This window comes from Calonectris borealis, chromosome Z (assembly GCF_964195595.1).
Source record: "Calonectris borealis chromosome Z, bCalBor7.hap1.2, whole genome shotgun sequence".
NCBI lineage: Eukaryota > Metazoa > Chordata > Aves > Procellariiformes > Procellariidae > Calonectris > Calonectris borealis.
The window spans coordinates 16,346,512-16,367,659 of NC_134352.1; the positions used below are offsets into that span (position 1 = coordinate 16,346,512).

At 39.6% G+C, this 21,148-nt stretch overlaps 1 protein-coding gene across 8 annotated transcripts in view; it reads right to left on the reverse strand.

Moving 5' to 3' along the window:
- The window catches only part of DGKQ (diacylglycerol kinase theta), a 99,043-nt gene that overhangs the window by 44,216 nt on the left and 33,679 nt on the right, over window positions 1-21,148 (reverse strand). For 6 of the 8 annotated variants that reach the window (XR_012670896.1, XR_012670897.1, XR_012670895.1 and 3 more), the window contains exons 3-7: window positions 19,196-19,295; window positions 14,435-14,520; window positions 13,601-13,726; window positions 12,031-12,184; window positions 7,347-7,430 (exon numbers count right to left, since the gene is read on the reverse strand). Coding sequence is in view for 5 of the 8 variants with exons in the window: in XM_075136872.1 (XP_074992973.1) it covers window positions 7,347-7,430; window positions 12,031-12,184; window positions 13,601-13,726; window positions 14,435-14,520; window positions 19,196-19,295 (550 nt within the window). In the remaining 3 variants the exon portion in view is untranslated. The remainder of the gene's footprint in view (window positions 1-7,346; window positions 7,431-12,030; window positions 12,185-13,600; window positions 13,727-14,434; window positions 14,521-19,195; window positions 19,296-21,148) is intronic. The other 2 variants (XM_075136867.1, XM_075136871.1) reach the window with 2 other exon arrangements.

A 21,148-nucleotide genomic window follows, 5' to 3' on the forward strand; every position in this document is an offset into this window, starting at 1 on the left:
AAAACACAGCAAACGCTGGTTACTGACAGCACAGCCAATGTTCTGAGTATGAACTTTCATAACATTATCAAAATCTCTACTGTTTTTTCTAGCAATCCAGAGAGTAGACAACCATCTGAGAATAAAAACATTCATCCAAGTGTTAATACTTGTTTTCATTTGAACTGCCTTTGTAGTCTGCTCTTGTGATACTAGCTGGCCTGAGAGAATCCCTAGCAATTTTAACTGGAGATTTTTTTATGAGCTCTCCACTTCTTAAGACCAGCCAAATGTTGCAAAAAGTTGGCTTGACTCTTAAAATAAACTGGTTTGCAAGGAGGAGTATAGATCTACAAACCAGTAGTAATGTCCTAAGCTCAAGTTCCTTAGCTAAATACACAGTATGCTCAGTCCTGCTTTCCTTATGGTAATCTGTTATCCGTCATACAAAACAAGCTGAATTTATCAGTGAAAAATCATGTTTAACTTTGTCACTGTCCTCCTCAGAGGGGTCACTTTTTACTGCAACCTGATGAAAGACGGCTTTCTTGCACATGAGCTTCTGGGGAAGCACATTAACAAAAGAACAAACAGCTACTAACTTGACCACAACTAGTCATCCAGAAAAACACTTCCCAACTAATTCAAGCGTGCATCCACAACATGAAAGTTAAGGGGTGTCTTACGCCAGTCTGATTTATCTAACTAGCCTTGGAAAGAAGCTCAATTATAATCACTTTTAAAATTATATAAAGTTCTTTCCCCCTCCTGTTCCAATTTTTAAATACTAGAAAATGATCCAATTATAGAAGTGACGTCTACATACCACTACTTAGTATAAAAAAATCTTGGCTAATATGCACATAACAAATTTGGTATTTAAAGGAGTTACTGCCTGGTTTATAGTATTGACACTTCACTGCCAAATATATTTTATCTTTTCCTGCTGGATCAGACTACACAGTATCAGAACTTTCTCCTGAAAAACACATTACTTTTTCTCTTATCATGGAATACTGAGTTGAAAAAAACCTGTTCTTCATGCTTATGCTTTTCAAGGGGAAAACAACTACAAAAACTGTCAACTCCAGGCATAATTTACCGAACTATGGAATTTGATTTCAGAGGCTAAGATACCAAGTTTTCCTGGGAAAAGGATAAACAGCATTTGATGAGTCCAAAGTTCATGTCCTTTGACTTCCAAATCCCCACAGACAGGACATAGCTTCTGAAAAGACTTATGTGTGGCTTGTGGCAGAGATAGGAAAATGATGTAGTCCTGAATGTTTTTGCCACTGAAGAAAGCTAGAGGCCTACACCAAACGTATTGGTGGAATTTACTCTTAAAAGAGTAAATCCTAGCAACATGGCTTACCAAGAACCATTCTTCCCAACAAAACTTATACTATCCACATACTTTCTGTTCTCCTTCTCTAATCACTGCTACTTCAAATTACAACAGTGTGGACTGGCAAATTTTGGTTTATTTCAGTATTACCATTCACAACCTACAAGGCAGCAATAAAGCAGATAAGAATTGTGTATTTTTTCTTTTATTAGTTTTGAAGAGAGTCTTTCAGAATCCCAAATTCTTCCTTTCTCCAGCTGTTCCTTTTCCAGGAGAGCCATTTGCAGGTGTGTCACTTTTCTGAACTTTTTTTCATGAGCAGCTCAAATCCCCCTAGTTTCAAGACAGTTTTGAAGCACTGTGTTAATAGCCATCCTCCCATACTGGTAGCCACCTATTCACCCTTCTCCTCCAGGGTGGTTTTTAGAACTTCTCCCAGCATCTGCCATACGTATCACCACTTGATCTGGTTTTACCTGCTTCTCCATCTAGCTTTAGGGCTCCAAATCCATTTAAATGATGTTTCAGAGGAACATACGACATGCTTAGTTATCTGTAAGTGGTTTTAGCAGCGTACAATGATCCTTTTTATGAAGGCTGAACGCTTTCCTAAGTATCTTTAGAGGAAAAATCCCTCGAATCCACACATGCTGTCTTTGCTTCTTCCTGAAAACAGTTTGTTCGTGCTTGTAGGATTACAGTGAAGGTCTCCACACTGTCAGCAGGTTTGGGACAAGACATAAGCAAGCACTAAGCCAATGACTTGGGTCTATCTAATACAAGAACATTTTATCTCCCTTACTTGGCAGGTGTACAGCTATCTGAGCAGAGCACTGCCTGGCAAAAGAGGGGCCGTGGAAGGACATTCTGTGAAAAGTATGTTTGCTGACAGCACCGCAGCCCCCATTTCTCTCCTAGTCAGATTCCTCTAAAACATCCTTCAGAGAGGGTTTTCTCTCGACGGCTGCATTTTGTCGTGAGGAAGATGGGCACATGCTGAAGCGGACAGTTCACACGCAGCCAGTGAGTGCTGAGAGACACTCACGGGGCAGAGAGACTCCCAGGTCAGGGCCGTGCCCTTCGCTCTTCACGCATCCCTGTCTAACAAATGGGTTGCACACACACACACGGCCAGAAAGTCTGTTGAGCGCTCAGTACACCTCCAGATATGTGTCTGTACACATTTCCACTGGGCTGCTTTGGAGAAACTGTACCCAAACATCAAGACTAGCAGGATGTTAAAGCAAAGAGAATGAATAATCACAGAAAAAACCCCACCACGGATCTCCATGTCATTCTTAAGTATCTACAGTTAAATTTTTAATCTGATAAGCCTTGTCATAAGGACCCCTAAGGCAGGGAATAAATTAACACTAGCTAGTAACATTTGCAAATATCTCTCCATAGCCTTCTGGCAATGATGCTACAGAAGTACAGGAAGATTTTTTCAGACTTGCTCCTTGAAGAGATTTTCCATAAAATCTCTTTACATTTTCAGGAAGTAGTTACGAAGAAGTGCTTGCCTTCCCTGAAATAGACATCTAGAGCAGCCAACGTTTTGACTACCAAGTGGTATCAAGGATGAGGGGGGAAGGGATTCAGGGAACAAGAGAGGCACAGGCAGACTGAAAGGGAACCAAGCCGAAGGGGAAGCAACACTGGGGAGTAAATGTTGTGCTTGGGGACAGAGGGGAACTGGGAGAGACAAGCTGGGCAAGAGCACAAAACACAACTTGGTGAGAAGTGAGAACAATAGTGGGCAATATCAAGTGTCAGAAAAGGCAGATGAAGGGCGTTGAGGGAAGGAGAGGAAAGGAAGATACGCATAATGGAGAAAGTGAAGCAAAAGAAAAGTAACGTGATTTTTCAGAACACCCATTTTTCTTTTCCCAGTAGTTACAGGCAATTCAGCCAAGAAAAGGAAATATACAACCTCTTCTAGCACTTAAGCCACTAGTTCATTCAACACAGTTGAGCATAATCCTTTTTCAAAATATCTTCAAATGCAGGTGAAGCAAACTGTCTTGGCAGAAAAAACGTTTTCGGAATGACACCAGGTACAGCAATTCAATTTGTGAGTGAGTATCTCTTGAAGTACCACTGAACAGAAGCTTTTGCGAGGAAAGGAGTTGAGGACATGGAGAAGCAACATCCCTCAACCACCATCTATGATGGCTAAGCTTTAAAATAAATAAAAGCTGCCTAGGGCTCACTAGCAGTACAGTAGTCAAATACCCTCAGCTTTTATTGATTCCTGGCAAGCAATTCCGGAAGAATCTAATGTCTTTTCATGTTCCCAGATGCCTGCAGATTGACACACAAGTAAGAGCTCTTAATAACTCATTTTTTATTTCAGGAATTACTGAGATAGGTCCTCTGGGATTCATTTGTTGCATATATACAACAAACCAACTTTTTTCATTTCCCCCCCCACTAAGTCTTCATATAACCATGAAATAATAGCAATGATTTTCGAAAGTTTGCCTTTGACTTCTCAAGCTTGACAGATAATATCTGTGGTTACATCTTAGCTGAGACCAGTGAATTCTGTCTCTAGGAAAACAAGAATAATCTGTGCTGGCTGAAACCTAGCTCAACATCACATCTCAGAAAGGACAGGGTTATATATTCCCAGAATGACCAAGCATTATTTTATTACGAAAATGGATTTTGGGGCTCAACTTCTTCCCCAGGCAATACAACTAACTACACTAATAAAGGCATCCACATATTTTTATCCTACTATCCCTGTAACATTCAGTTCTCCTCAAGTTAATTGTTCGCTGTGTAGACAAGCCATAAGAAGCTGGGTCATGTTCTCGGGCACAAGGATTTATAGTCCTTTTCCAAACCTCATCTGCAAGTCTATTAAATCTATCATCTCAAAGTGTAGGGTAGTTTTTATGGTCATTTTATGCTTTAGGCTTCAGTATCTTGGTAGGCTAAGTTTCATAGTTGACTTAATACATTAAAGCTCCCAAAATTAAGATTTAAATCTTGTAACTTTTACACTTCACTCAACCAGCCTATTACAATAGCAAAGAAACAAAAGCAAATGCAGACCACTAATCCAAATTTTCTTCCAGTATTAATCTACAGACTTTGCATCCTTTCCTATTGGCTTCCTTCCTAAGGAGAAGCATGTCTTTATGAGTCAATATTACTCAATTTGTTCTGACTTGTTTTCACTGTTTTTAAAAATATGCATCTGTAAAACATGGAGACCTGGAATTAAGAAAAGCTACAATATTCTAGAATATAATACAGTTCAGATACTCCTGAGGGAGAGCATGGTAACATCCCAAAAGATGTGGCAGATGTACAAAGTCAACACACAGAAGCTAATGAGCAGCACACTCGTGACCCATATTACACAAATGGTATTATCTAGAGATGAGTGGAAGAGGTCCAGCATGCTATAACCATGCCTCTGTCATGTTTAATTCATTAGGTTATGACTTCCCACATACAGAGAGGCACAGAAGCACAAAAGCTGGCAGGAGAACCCCAATAACTTTGTCAGAGTAGTTATCAGAGAAGCCATGCCCTGCCTTGACGCAAGGGCACCAGCCCCATGGGCTGGGAGTGGCACCCACCAGGTGAGTCTGCAGGAGAAGCTCTGCGGGTCACTTCACCGACTGAGGAGGTCACTCAGGGTGTGGGGCTCTATGAGATGCATGGGAAGAGCATTCTGGGATTGTACAAGAGTTGTTAGGGAATGTTTAGGGGAGAAACCAAAGGCAGGGGAAGGAGGTTTGGGGTGGAACAAGTATGGTAAAATAGAGGGATAAGGACATAAAAGAAGCTGGTCACATGTAAAGAGGTTGCTGGTTGATGCGCCTGCCTGGCCACGCCCTGCACCCGATCAGCACAGTCTGTCCTTTCTTCTCATTAAATGCTATTTCTAGCTCTTTTTGTCGGTGTGATTTCCACTCTTCTGCATGCATGTGTGCATATGGGTTCCTGAGTGCAGCAACTGAAGCAGGACCGCAGGTCACGGTGACCCATGTGTCCATAGTGCCAGCAACCAGAGTGGCAGCTGTTGTGTGAGCACCAGCAAACATCAGGCTGGACTCATTGGTGTGCAAGGTAAGTGGCCTGGGAGCCACGCGTGCATGCGTCTCTGAGTGAGGCACCTGGCAGAGATGACTACTGGAGGGACCAGGAGGTCCAGGATGGCTGCTGGAGAGACCGTGGGGGCTGGCAGCCCACTGAGAGACCTAGGGGGGGAGACAGGATGCGTGCATACATGTATACATACATACATGCACACAGCCACATGTGTATATATATATAAATATATATGTATCAGAATACGTACACGTATGCACACACACATTCCCACTAACAGACCTTCATCCTGCTCAGCCACAGAGGGGACAGGATGCTGCAGCAGCTTCACCTCTACTGGGGTACCAGATATGGAGACCCCTAACACCTTTAAGCTAAAGCTTTCAAACAGTTCATCTTTTTTTTTTGTGAATGCTTCGGTTTTAAAGAGCCATTAGAATCACTCCCTACCTATTGAGCTTTCTAAATCATAGCAAAGTTACTGGGCTCTACATTGACTTCTGTCTTGTGAAAACATATTAAGCGGAAGCAATTTGTTTTAATGACACTGTTCTATTTAAAACACAAGTAACGATTCTTTACATGAGCCTTGGAAATGTACTATCTACTGCTGCTTTCTCCAGTCCACAGATGGACACTGTATATGAACAAAACACATATTAGAGTTTGTATCCTGCCCCCAATTTTCATATCTTTTTTTCTTTTTTGGGGAAGGCTGTCTAAAGCTGAACCGTCCTGTACTAGTACTTCCAACCAATCCACTTGAAATATCTGGATACATAATTTGCTCTCTTTGACAGTCATGAGTAAGGGAAATAGCCCTAGTTGGTGAAGTATAAAAGTCCTGACACTCAACCACTTACATCACTTAAAACACCTGAAAAAGTGAAAGCTTCTTAGATAAACTCGAAACATTCAAGTTCAGGTTGGACGGGGCTCTGAGCGACCTGATCTAGTTGAAGGTGTCCCTGCTCATTGCAGGGGGGGTTGGACTAGATGATCTTTAAAGGTCCCTTCCAACCCAAACTATTTTATGATTCTGTGAAACTGCAGTTACTCAGAGCCTGGTCCCATAATAAGGAAGCATGGTGGTAGATCATAACTTACAGTCATTAAGAGACACCAGCTTCAAATTTTAATAAGTGAAATAAGAGCATGCTTCAGATCACTTCCATAACTGAGTTAATTATTTACTAAGCTGGATTTTTTAAAAATCCAAACAGCATTTGCACAATTATCCTATTAATTTTGTAAAAACTTTAGGCTAAAGAAACAACATCAAAAAAGGAAAAAAATTGTATTTATTGATTTGAAGTTTCAGTTTTTACAACAATCCATGCAGCTACCTTAGGTAGCAAGTACCATGTTTTTCTAGTTAGTAATATGGATATAGAGGGTGGGATGCCCTTAAATTGTGGTTGGTTTCATCTTCCGAAAAGTAAGAGTTTGGCTAATACCAACCCCCGAAAACTCCACATGCATAAGAATTTAACTGCATAAGAAGCAACCAGCCTGGCTCAATCCTGATGCACAGGAATACATACACTTTTACTGCAACATGCCCAAGCAAAAAAAAAAAAAAAAAGAAAAGAAAAAAAAATTTCACCTGGTGTCTTCAGTAAGATTTGGTTGTAGATATCTTAAAGGAAAAAGGCTTTGAAAAGACATGTTGTCTGCCCTTTAAGTTGGTTCCTTATCTATGGATTGTTAACACCATGCTTTCCTTCTTTGATTAACAAGTTGAGAGAAATGATCTATTTGTCAGGGTAATGAACAGATTGCAGTGATGAGATATTTGTAAGACCCTGGATAAATGTGTTGGACCAAAACTTTGGACCTCAAATTGATACCTAGCAGTAGAAAAATAGCCATTTAATATTTTTTCATGAGGCAAAGCAAGTTAAGACTACATGAATAAAGTCTGGAATGGTGACTATTCACCACTTACTAAAATTCTGCTTACTTGAATCTGTTGAAATTTGGACATCTTTTGCTGATCCCTGTGTTGACCCATCAACATCATCATCTTCATCTGTGAAAATAAAAACATTTTAAGAAAGGATTCTTGTTAATTTGAACTCAGCGGGGGTGGGGGGGAAGTGTTTGTCATTTAAGGATGGTTTCCATCAAAGAAGCTAACACAAAAGAATCCAGTCAGAAAAGCACTCTTTCTTCTTCTGCCTATTTTCTGATAATAATCCATACTAAAAAAAACAGCATTAAAAAACCAAACCTGCATTGTCATGTAACTACAGTGAAGGTACATCTGAAGTCCTTGTACTATTAGCTTTAATATTGCAATTACTGCATTTCATCCCTTTCTCAAGCTGCGATGTTTGCCTATGACCGAAGTATATATAGTTTCCATTAAGTTTGAAATCACCAAATCAGTCCAGGAATTGCAGTAACAGCTTTCCAGTCAGAAGTATGGGTATTATATAAATAATTTCCATAACTGAAAAATAGATTTGCTGACACCCAAAGAGAAAGAAATTACTGCACTCCAGAAGAGGACTTTGACAGCAGCTCACTGCGCTCACTAAAAGCTAGGAGCTAATGTGTCAGATAATAACACAGCCTGTAAAATCACACATAAAATACTTAGAAAAGATTAAAATAAAAGCTACTAAAATTTAGATTTGTTTCTGTGAAGGTAACATCCTGACTGTATTCTCACTCCTGACACTCAGATCCATACAAGACGACTGGTACAAACCCAAACGTGATAAATTTTTCTTCTCTAAGGGTAGCAGTAGCAGACAACATAATCCAACCCAGTGTGCTGATTGTATAATGGTATTCATACTCTCACCCTTCCCAGTCAGTCTTGACTGGGATGCAGACGAGGCTCCCAAAAGATATAAGCCAGGCCAAAAGATATAAGCCAGGCAACACCTTTATAAAAACTATGCCCTGCCGTTGAGGGAGAAAGCAGGAAATGAAAGCACAAAACAAGAGAGAAAAAATAAAATAAAATTGGTAAAGACAGATCTTCAGAGCAAAAGAGATACTAGGGAAATCAGAATCCTAATGCAGGAAAACCTTCCAAGAAGCAGAATCACAGCATGTCAAGAAGGGTACTTAGCAGGAGTCCTAAACTGGATATCAGGTAACCTACTGAGTATTTGGGTAATGCTTCAACTGACTGCAAGAAAGATCAACAATAATGTTTCTGTGTTGGCGTTTTTAAAATATAAAAGAAGGGTTGAAATACCTTCCCTGTTATAGTTGACAGACAAATAGATTAAGTTTCAAATGGGAGAGAAATTTAGACAATATGGTCTTGAAACACCCTGAAATAAATGGAAGCTGAATGCCTTCTCAAATTTCACTTCAGACAAAATCAAATTAAAAAAAGAAAAAGTAAATACAACAGTAAGAAATGAAAGAATGCCTGATTGCTCCCAACCCTCCCCTTTTTCTAAGTTTAGATGGGAAAAAGCTGACATCTTTCTTTTATTACTCTTTCTCCCTCAGTCTGCATAGTAGGGAAATATACACTAACAGCATCTTGAAACTATTCCAATGAAGTTCAATGACTTCTTTTGAAATACGCTAAGACAGGAGTCAGTTGAAGGAAGGGGAGATAGCTGCTCTACCATTGCTTCCCCTGGCAGCCCAAGAGTTTTGAAAAGCCACTTTCAGCACAGAGATGTTCACTGAATGTTGACCATGAAGCTTAGCATTTACTCAGTGGCAAAAGCTAATCCAGAAAAATGCTCCCCAGTAGGTCAAGGATGATGTGCTCATTCTCTGTCTAGGACAAGTCATCTGGCACTTCCCAACCACCAGCTTAGAAAGAGCCGTGCCTGCAGCAGTTAACTCATCCAGGTGACCACCACACTTCTTTGGTACTGCAGACTGGTCTTTCCACAATCTTCTGAGCGATGCCCTTCGTCAGCTGTGGCAACAGAAGACCACCCTACTCTCTGTGCATGCTGCAGTGTGAGGTCTTCTGAACGAGTGTGCTTGCATGACGTGTCCCACAGAAGTGCTTATTATCCTCCAACAAAGCTGAAACGCTCCTCACTTCCCGGAAACATCCCTAACGTGCACTGAATCTTTAATGAGATCTGCCATCCAGAGCCTACGCCTGCCCCTGGAAAAGCAGCAGCAACTCCTAGGAGAGCTGTCCCAAGCTGCTCTGTGGTCAGAGGAGCTTCAAACACATCCTGAAGAGTGTCAAGGAGCTGCTGGACCCGTGACACATCTTAGTAACTTAATCTTAGACACATCCCACGTGCCAGGAGCTGGTGGGATTTTGAAAGAAAATGCAGGTTCTATGAACATGGGTAACAAGAAGGACTACCAGGCCAGTGCACTGAGCTCCCTCGATGCAGGATGGTGTGAGAACCGGTTTAAGGCAATTCCCAGCTCTGCCTTTAAGAAAGGGCAGAGGGAAAGACCTGCATAGCGATGGTATTCGGTGCCTTTGGCAGGGACCTACAGACAGCTGATGTCCAGCAGATGACTGAGAGCAGCAAAACTCCAGCAAGAGGTCTTAAAGTAAACCTCAATGGGATGTGAGCGGTGTAACAAGGAGCGACGCGTGACGGCACTGGACTTGTACCTGAACATTAGGGACCTAGGTGCTAAAACAAGGGTCACATACAATCATCAGCTAAGGAAAAACAGAACAAAATGCCTTATGCATAACAAACTACAAAGCAGGTACCGCACCACAAATATTATTCTCCATGCCTTGTGCTGAGCCACAACCATGGCCCATTGACCATGAAAAAAGGTTAAGTGCTGGGGGCAGCCATCAAGTTCAGAGCTATGCCTGGGACCAGCAGCAGGAGGAAAGGGGAGAGTCCCCACGGCTCGGCTCCTGCTCCCTGGGGTGTCAGCAGCCCCTCCACCCTGCCCACCGCATGATGGGGAGATGAGCCCAAGGAGCAGAAATTCTCACAGACTGGCAGAAAAGAGATCCGGTGTTAGAAAAGAGATTTTTCAGGGTGTTGCTATAGTTTAATCAGGGCATATGCAAGGCTGAGCATTATAAATATAGATTCTGGCTTCCCAAATGTGGTGGGTTTTCGTTAGGTTTTTTTCATATCACATTAAAGCACCGGAAATGGTCCACATTAAGTTACTGAGTATTCCCCCTTCCCCATGCGTCTGTTTCTGACCACCAGCCTAATGACTGATCTACACTGCATTCTCTCAATTCAAAGTACAAGACACACATTTTAATTAAAGGAATGCAAAAAACATTATTACTTCAAAAAAACTTGAATATGTGTAACATGAACTCAAACACTTAGCATGTAGTTTAAATCTTGAAATGGAAAACCTTCTCTTCCATCATGTAAAATAACAAAGAAAGAGACTAGAAGGTGCAATTATAACCTTGGATTCTTTCACTCAAGGTGCTCCATTTTCAATTTTTACTTACAGGCTATTTAAAAATTAAAAAAGGAAAAAGTTGAAGTCTGACATATTAAAAGGACACACCACTGTTTAAAAGACAAACTTAGCTAAGTTTGACTCAGAAAAGTCACACTCGAAGAGGCTATTTAAAAGGTTTGTGATTAACTTCTGTTAATAATAATACAACTTTATCTTCACTTAAGCCTTTGGGACATTTGTAGAATAACCTAACAATAGACCCGAATCAAGGTTCATAATGAATCTTCCAGAAAAAGCAAGCTCATCCAGATTGTTTACTCCTGGTGTTTCTTATGTTGGAAGCATTAAAAATGCAATGACTTTCAAGTAGGTGCTGTACTTCACCTTCCCCCACCAACAAGCAAATTCATTAAAAAGAAAAATAACTCACTGAAAAAAACCATGCCAACCAACAAAAGCAAAACAATGCCTCCTCTCCCCCTTCACACTTTTATAGGTCACTTCAGTGTACCTGGGTTATGCAGACTTAGGGTCATGCAGTTTATGCAGTAGCAGGACTCCTAGTTTCTGCATAGGCTCCTGCTAGCAACCAACTGCCTTCACCAAAACGAAACCAACATGCTCAAAGCAGAAAGTTCAAGAACAACTTGTCAGGTTGAGAAAAGTGCAGTTGCAAATATTCAGCCTTCCACGACCTATATTTTGCCTACCTTTTATTTGCTTTCCTACTGTATTCAAGCACAAAAGAAACACTTTACAAGAACATGATAATCAAAATATAAATTAGAAAATACTTCAGCAGCTTAAAAAAATTATCTTGTTCCTAAAGAGCTGTTAAACAAACACTCTAGATGGCAGCAAAACATTACCCTGCTAAATACATGATTTCCTTTCAGCACAGGAATCTTAAAAGGGCAAATGCTTAATCAAAGAGGCAAATAAAAATACCTGTATACATGATATGGTAAATATAAACCAACATGTATTTCAGTAAGTGTTTGTAGCAATGGTAACGCTAATCTGCTAAGCAAATTTTTGGATTTTAGGTTTTCATTTTCTGCATGCTTACTATTTAAAGAACAGTTTTCAAAGTGCCCTGCACCAGTAAACAGAATTTTCAGCATTTTGCACACAGTCTGCATTTAAAAATCTCTATCCTGTCCCAGAAATAGTAAGAAGTTATAGTATTGTCACAAAAGTCAGTGAAAATTAGCAATCGTATGCTTCAGTGGTTAAACACGCTCATCAATTAGTTACATTCAACTTTTAAAGTTTTTTACCTGATTCTGTTTGCAAATTTTCTGATATTCGAAAACAATGTAGTTTGCTGAAGTTGCGAGAATATAACTGCACACAGCTTGGAGGAAGAATCATATTCCTTAATCTTCCAAAAGTACATTCTGGTGTGACAATTATGTAGCAAGCAGCATGAGCCTATAAATAGAAGGATCAGTTAAGAACTTTGTGAGACACAAAGAAAGCAAATTTGTTTATAACAAAATACGCACTGGAATTGCAAAACTCAGGCTAGGACATACATAGAACTTTTGTAAATCACTTTCATGTAATGAGTGACCCATTTTTCACCCTAGATTTTCATTTGCTCCATTCAGTTTTTATATAACCAATAATGGGTAGTCTTAATATGTGAAGAAACTCCAAGTACTACAAACCTGCTCTATTAAAAAACTAAACGTTTTTATACAGCTATGTGGAGAAGTTTAAAGTTTTGGTCTCAAACCTGGATCTTCCATTCTATACAGATATTTACTGGCGGAGGTGGGAAAGGGTAGGCAGGTTATACTGAATAGCTTGAAAATAGCAATATCCTCTTACACAGCTGTACCCACTTGCAGATTCAGAGATAACACTGTTTGGAGTTTTAGTCTAAAACATGACTGGCTAGTTTCTACCTTTATATTTGTGCGAGATTTTCTGCCATTACTGAATACCTTTGTATATACGGCCATATAGCATGTTGCATTTGTTAGACTCTTCTCAAAGACAGCCCCTCCCACCTCAGAAATTATGCAGATTAAAAATACAAACCCCACAATATTTTTTAAAAAATTAATTTATTCAAATCATACCTGAAATACTGAATAACCTCAGATTTTCATTTTAAATTATTATTACACAGAGCACCTCATCTTGCATTAAGTGGCAAACTAATGATTTATTATATATACTTCTCAGTTCCCACCCCATCTGGTGCTACTTTGTACTCTCATCATATTTCAATAAGAGGTAGCATCAGGTGGATCGACCAACTGTTATTCACACAGCAGGCTGTGTATCAGTATGTGAAAAGCTGTGGCTTTCATAAGGATTATTGAAGGGTACCATCATGTTGCACAGAAATTAAACATGCGTCATGTGAATGGAAAAACACAGAAACCAATATTGACAGCTTAAAAAAAAACGAACCACACAGGTTAAGAACTATTCTACACTGAAAGAGGAATAAACATATTAGAATGGTAAGTCTTTGACCTTGCAGAATTCATGTGATTTGAAAGAAATTCTGATTTCACACAGGAAAAGTAACTGCAGGCTTCTAAGCAGAAATCTATAATAATTAGTCCCTGTTAAATCTTAATTCCATTCGATTTACATAAAGTTTAACTGTGATTTTGAGAATTGCTCATTTTAATGACTAATGGGGGGATTTAAAAAATCAGATTTTCCATCTAACTCATAAATATATATATATTTAAAAAAGTGTATAAATGAAATGTACTTATGAAGTGTATATAAAGTATATTTACAGAATGTGTTTAAATAAGCACATGCATATCTATATGTATACATATATGTGGTCCCACAAATATACTCAACAGCACAACCTACCAGGATGCCACACCATTCACATCTCATGCCAGAGAGCACCTCAGAAGAGCCACAGGTTTTTTTGCAAACTTCGCAACGAGCACTTGAAGAAAGGTTTCCCTCCCTCCAGTGGTGGTGATAAGTATCCTGGAGGAACACATCACGACTTAGCGTTACATGAAACGGATACAGAAGCGTCTTCAAGCTAACTTTGAAATCAGCAATTCAAACAGCTCTGAGGACACTAATTATTTTCTCCCTATAAATATGAACCTGAACAAACTTACATTTCACCGAAATAAGTTTATCAAACTATCAAAAAAATTATCACATAGTGCTTTTTCTTCACAGTCCACCAAAACCAATATTCTTTTAAAAAAAAAATCCTGAAAGGTCAGTATTATGCATATATTTTAGAGTGAGAAGCTGGGCAGTCTGGCCTCAGACAGACTGCAGCAAACCTGAGGAACGTGATAATGTCTGCCAAAGATACAATGCAGCGAACAGCTCAACATATAGAAAAAAAAGAGTTCCATGCCAGCTCCTGCAATGCAAATTTGTAGATAAGATGCTTGATTTTTTTTTTCCTTTTTAATTAGGACGTTGTATACATTGCACAGACTTTTCAGCATGGCTTCAATAAGCATCATGAGTATGTTAGAATTTAAATTCATCTCGCTATCTGCAATACATTCTGAAGCCAGAAGCTTCCTTTGCCTGCCAATAAGCAACAAAAGTGCTTTGATAACTGACAGCATGCGAAAGAAAAGGCCAAGACTCCTCCCCCTCCTCTAGCCCATGTTTTCACACCGGAAATGTGTGACCGCTTTCTGCTGCAGAGGCATCCGCACTTACGTGGTCCTGGTGCCCATCCTGGTGACACTGCCGACAGTCACTGCAAGCAAACAGGATACAGTCTGTGTGCACATGTAGCTCACAAACTAAAAGCACGAAAACAAGAAAACTTCTTTAAGCTGGAAACCGTGGGGTTTTTGCAGCTCCTCCCTCCCGCCCTCTCTCCCTCCATCCCTCCAATACTCCTCCACTACCTTTTTGCATCATACTTTCTTTCCTTCATGCTCTTTTCCGTTCAGCAAAGATAGGCAATAAAATAAGTTTATCAGCATTGTTCTCTGTGTTGCTCCGTTTCCTTTGTGTTAAACTCATGCAGCAAGTATAAGGAAAGGATGAGCTAATTTTGCTCATAAGCGCTTGCCATATTTCCTCCAATACAGCAAGTTAAATTTGTAACAACTGTTTGGCTTATTACAGCTTCAGTCTCACAGTTTCACAGGAACAGCTGCCCACTCCCAATATAATCGTGCCTCAAGTCTACTTTGATTTAATCAAATCCAAAAAAAGCTGAATGTTAGAAGCATTAACAGAAAGAAGGTTCTCCTTCTGCATCCAAATACCACCAAGTCTTGAGTGTAAAGTTACGGTCCTCCTGAAGCAATACTCCATTCCCTTTACAACCCCTTTTCCAAACCCTACTGCAGAGCAAGCGGGCACTTCACGAGTGGGTTCAAAACAGCACACGCTTTTCTGCTGGACAGCCCACCTCTCCATCCCTGTAGCTGTCAGAAGCACAAGGAACGAGGCGAGGTGTGTTCAAGTCCCCAGCCCCAGCAAAGGAGGAGGCACTGCTGCTGAAACAGCAGCCAGGCAGCAGCGCACCCCTCCTGCTCGCAGCCAGGAGCCCTGTCTCGGTCCCGGTCCCGCGGGAGACGCGGCAGAGGTCGGATCAGCCACCCACCCACGCGGCACGCCTGCACCTGCACGGACTCGCTTGTGTTTGCAAAGTGATAACGACACATGCTGACGTCAAAACATGCAGAATGATGGCAGGACGTCATTCTTAGGGAGAGTGCAACAGTCAGAAAGTGTGGTTTTACTCAGGAAACAAATCCTCTTCATTGCCAGATGACACTCAATGGATTTAATTTTAAACCTGACCAGAATAATCTGGTACATTCATCTCAGAGATTTGTCCAAGCTGTGTCTGCATATGGTAAATCACCATTTCATTGTCAGGAAAAGGAAAATAATAATTTTTTTCAGTGCACTCTCCTAAGTAAGCCTAACATTTTCTTACTGTAGCTGGAAGAAGTTTTAGTGAAGCCTATAAAGTTTTAGGCAAGTTTGGTTTTGGATAAAGTACCTTCATTATTTAAAAGCTGACCTGAAGTATCAGATGTGAAAGAAAAGGGAATCTACAAAAAAACCCCGGTTAAAATGCTATGCTGCAAAGGATCAGTCATTTAAAAAAACCCAAACAACTAAAAGATCTCAGTTATCTAGCTTCATTCTGCAAGAGTTAGGAAAGTTCTCTATGGACCTCATAGACAGAGATGGATGAAAAAGATCCTCCTCTAACTGCTTTTTAAAGACTTGTGTATCCAAGTACTCTGGGAAGGCATCCGATTTTTCATCGAGTAAATGAAAGAAAGAGGCAAGCGTCAAATTCTGCAAATATTTTTTTCTGTTCTGCTCAAACAGGTTATTGCTCCAAGCATATCACAAAAATCTGAAAACTGTAACCTGAAGATTGGAAGGTTGCAACTGCAAATGTTAGCCACATTATCTTTGAAAGTATCTTGAAAACAGGATTAGATTACATAGAGAATAATGCTTTATTTTGAAATCACTCTCTGGGCTCTAGAAAAGACAATCAGCACTAACACTGTCTTATTCTAACCCCGCAGAAGACCATGATCTACCACACCAAAGCAAAACCTCTTTTAATGGGGCTTACTAAGTCAACCACAAGCGTTCACGTGCAGCTCTCCATACTGCGTGTCTTCACTGAGCTCAAGAACTTTCATATGAGGTGTGACACGGTCCCTCCTCCACTTACATTTCTCCATATTCATAGATATAAAAGGAAGATTTTATAGTTTTGCCAATTCAGCTACCAGGCAAGCTAGATGCTTCACTAATGGTAAAAGTTTCTGTAGACCAAATTATGGCTTCAAGGAATTAACAAAAGTGTTGGGGTTTTCATCGTTAATTCTGCTAACACAGTCACACACTGCCCTTTGCTATACTTTGTAAAAACACAAAGGGTTTTTCTCCCTTAGTTTAATTCACATCTGCTGCTTCTAACACCAGAATTAATAAGAAAATGTGTGCATATGAAGGGAGGGAGTGTCACAGAAGTTAAACCCTTAACATAGCTATCCAGCTGATAGGAAAGATGAAGTTTTTAGTATGTAAAGATCAAATCAAATCAGAGGGCCTACAAAAAGAACTTTCATCTTTATCAGCCCCTCCATGATCTACACAATTCTTTAACTCATACCAGAATGATGGTTTTCTGTTCATGCCAGTCATGAAAGTGCTGTGAATTCCTTCATAATTGTCAAAAAAACAAGTTGGTAAATTTCAAATACATTATTTGGCAGAATAACCTTTAAAATGTTAACTGCCTCCCTCCCCAGTATATTTGCTGCTCCCGGTTGATGCTTAATACAAAACTTTTGTAAAGGATCCAACACTAAAAAGGTATTTGGGTAACTCCCTTTCCTCTTTTTTTTCTTTCCAGCCCTTCTTCTTGGAAAGAAAAGGGAAAGCAACTCTCACCATCATGAGTCCACATTCAACTGTTACCACTGAATTCTACAGCAAAAATAGCTATCCAAAGCAATGAGTAATTCTAAGCATGATTTGGAGTCCAAACATTGTAATTTTTGCTAATGAAGTGTATGACTTCTCTCACCGGGGGTTAATATACATGCATGCTCATTTCTGAGAACAGAACGCACCCACAGCGTTTAGTACTTGTCTGAAAATTTTCAATTTCCTTTCAAGAAAATTTATTTTATTGTAAGGTATCAAGAGTCCAAAACAAGTTATTTATTTTAAAAGTACATCTAATTATGTCAATCATTTGCTTAGAAAAAGTAACTTCATCTTAACCTTCTTTTCTATCTTAATTATGGCAAAGATTCAGGAATCTGCCCCCAACCGGGCATTTGTCATACTTACATATAACATGAGATTTCATGTGTTTCTTGTTTAAGAACCCTTAAATGGAAACGTCTGAAAAATTAAATATTCCCTTGCAAGGGGTACAACGCTAATACAGTAGAATTAAGAGAGTAAGAATATGAAAGCAAAATTTAGAAAGCTTTAACTAAAATAGATCACTATACTAAAGCTATTTTCAAGAGTTAAGAGGATATGGCTAGTGAAAAATCTTCTTTTCAAATTCTCTATGTTTATCTCATGCCACACAAGTTCTGAGGCTTATTAAGACAGACCATCAGAAAAGACTCTGTGGTATTTGTAGCTCTTTGACCATCCCACCAAATCATCCAACTCACATGGTAACTACATAAAGTAACAGATTCCCACTAGTCAGAACATAGTTTAGATTCGTTATGCAAGTCACCAGACAAAGGCAGAAATAAAAACACTGCACCGCTATAAGTCTAAATGCCCGGATCAAAGAGAAAGGTTTCCCCTACACAAAGGCGACCATATTAAATAAGACATTTTCTTTAGCATAACAGCAATTTCGAAAGCATCTCAGATCCCTACAGAATTGGCTCTTTTCTCAGTAGACTCTATCTTTTTTTTTTAAACAGTTCACAGGTAGTATTACTTCAAAATACTAAATTCTCTTCAACCTCACATGATCAACTGAACAACTACTAGACATTCAAGACAGGGGAGACAAGGGAGAATTAAGGACTTGCCCCGAGTCAAGTACTCATGGCAACACGTATTTCAAATAAAAGTTCTGGTGTTCGGATGATTTCTTTAACTACTGTTTTTTCAGAGAATCCATGTCAGAACACTCAGAGCAGTACTATTTTGACAAATAATATTTTTAAATATCTTTCCATTGAAGGCACCTCATACCCATTACAAGCCACAGATATCTGAGACCAGTAACACAGAGAAGTTATATTCCATTCTTTTGTAGAAAGGGGGAGGTTTTAGAATCACAAATACCTGATGATTCCCTGTATCAAAAGCTTTCACTGGAAACAGAAATAAATTACCTCAACCGGAGAATCATAGAATCATTAAGGTGGGAAAAGACCTCTAAAATCATCGAGTCCAACCATCAACTCATCACCACCAATAAACCATGCCCCTAAGTGCCTCATCTACACATCTTTTAAATACTTCCAGGGATGGTGACTCAAACACTTCCCTGGGCAGCCTGTTCCAAGGCTTGACCACTCTTTCAGTAAAGAAATTTTTCCTAATGTCCAATCTAAACCTCCTTTGGTGCAACTTGAGGCCATTTCCTCTTGTCCTAAAGTCTTTCTTTTGTCACAATATCTTCTCATTCTTTGCACGTCTTGGGCATGGATTCATTGCACATCATCAACACCACAGACTTGCTCAAAGTAAACTGGAGGAAAGATGAAAGAGTGTAAGCGTTTGACAAAGTTCGTGGTTTACTGAAGGTTATTTACTTATTATTCCTTAATTTGAAGTACATATTTCCACGATCAATGAGTGGATGATAAACAACCCAAAAATCTCTCAAACACACGTGTGTGTGTGCATACACACATACCCTCAAGGCATGCAATGTAAGCAAAGTATACATTACTGGTAACACACAGATGGCTATACGAGTAGGGTTTTTTAAGTTACCTTCACATCGAAAGGCAGGTGACTCTAATGACTTTCTGCACACAGTGCAAAACTTTCTTTTGTAATGTCCTGGAGGCCCAAAACAGTGTGCAACTGGAACCTGTCAATGAAGAATGCATAAGACATCATCAGCCACAACTTTCAAAGTGCCAGTTACAATTCACAGAAACTGCTTTATCGTGCAAGAGGGGACAGTATATATAACGTAAACTTAACTAATCCTGAGAACAAATATACACGCAAATCATCCTTTTTAAAAAAATTTCATACTTTAAAATATATTTTAAATACTTTATTTCAAATAATTTTTGTTTTTAAAAAATCTTTTTTAAATTCTTGGGCTTTAGTATGTAACATATATATTTTTAAGTGCTGGTCAGCTTCTTGATGATTCACAGTGCTATGTCACAGGTTTCCTTTGGGTTCACTGCTGTGCAACTTACCTGGAATCACAGTTCCTCTCCCACATATTCTTAATTGAATCACGGACGATTAAAGAGCAATAGTTGCACATGTACACAAAATACCTTAGAGACACACTCAAGACAATTTTTAAAAGCTCAGTGCTGCCACAGCCCAGTACCCTCCACATGCCTTTCACCTCTTCTTCAAATACAGCCCAGCCAACTGGCTGATCAGGACAAAGGCATGGGGACATTGGTGTCCCCCCACCCCGCCAAAGCTTCAAAGCCTGAATGGTATAGAGATCCAGCTCTTGAAGTACAGCCATACTGAGGTCCCTGGTGACTGCAGGTGGGAGATAATACATTTCAATATCCTCTTGCCAAGAGCTGTACCAACAGTTTTAGCAAATGTATTTCTAGTATTCACTTACCCTAAAAAGGTAGAGATTTTTTCTTGTTTAGTGATTAATAATGAAGACTGGAAGTGATGGTACCAGAAGAACAACAGAAGAAAAGATGAAACATGAAGAATAAGAAACATATTTAAGCTTTATACTTGTTCTAGAGACCACTCCTCCTAGAAGATGCAGACCTTTGTTAAACTGATATTCACATTAGAAGGAAGAAGCGTAATTGCATCTTTAAAACTCTAGAATCCAAATCACTTCCATAAAAGTTTGCCATGACTTAGTGTTTAGTATTATGCATCTCATAATTTAGTATTATGCCCTTCCTGATATGACAAACATACCAGATGGTTCTTGCATCTCAAAAAAAATGTATTTCTAGTAAAGGCTGACAAATGGTTATTTAGGTGTGAAATGAAATTAATCATTCCTAGTAAAAAGTTGGAAATAATGACTTAAGATACACGTAGTCACACAGAGCTTCTTTTCCTCCCAGATGTACCAGTAATTAATCCTCCAAAGTTATTAAGCAGGATTTGAATTTTTCTCCTTGTATATTAGGTTTCCTGGGAGCCACTGGCAGCAAATCTGACACATACTGGGAACACAGAATTTGATGACCCAGAAAGTTGCTTCCAGTTATAAAGGTCTAATTCCCACCAGTGTTTCTGCATCTGAAAGCATGGGGACAGTTACATTAAACAATCCCGTACTTTGAGCATGCACAGTTAAATAAGTGAGATAAAGTTTTGCCAAATGTAACACAAGGAGAACACTGCTGGAAGTTTAATCAAGAAAAATCACTAGCCCCCAAACTGCAAAGCATGTGGTTCCTCCAGTCCTCCTCAGAATTAATCTTTGGGAGGTAAAGGAGGATGAAGAGGGGTACGAAATATGCCTTGTTACCAGACGTGCATAAGGTCATGCACAGCAGTTGACTGGTGAAGCCCAGCTCATTGCCTCAGCAGACCATGTTGTCTGGAGGGATCCTTGGTCCCTGACTGACCAGGAAACTGCCTGTCCAGATCCCAAGCTCCCCACCACGCTGGGCTGCCAGCCAGCCTACCGAAAGGATTTCATATCAGTATCTCCAACATGATGCATTACAAAACATCCTTGCCTCCAAAAGCTTCAAAATTTTT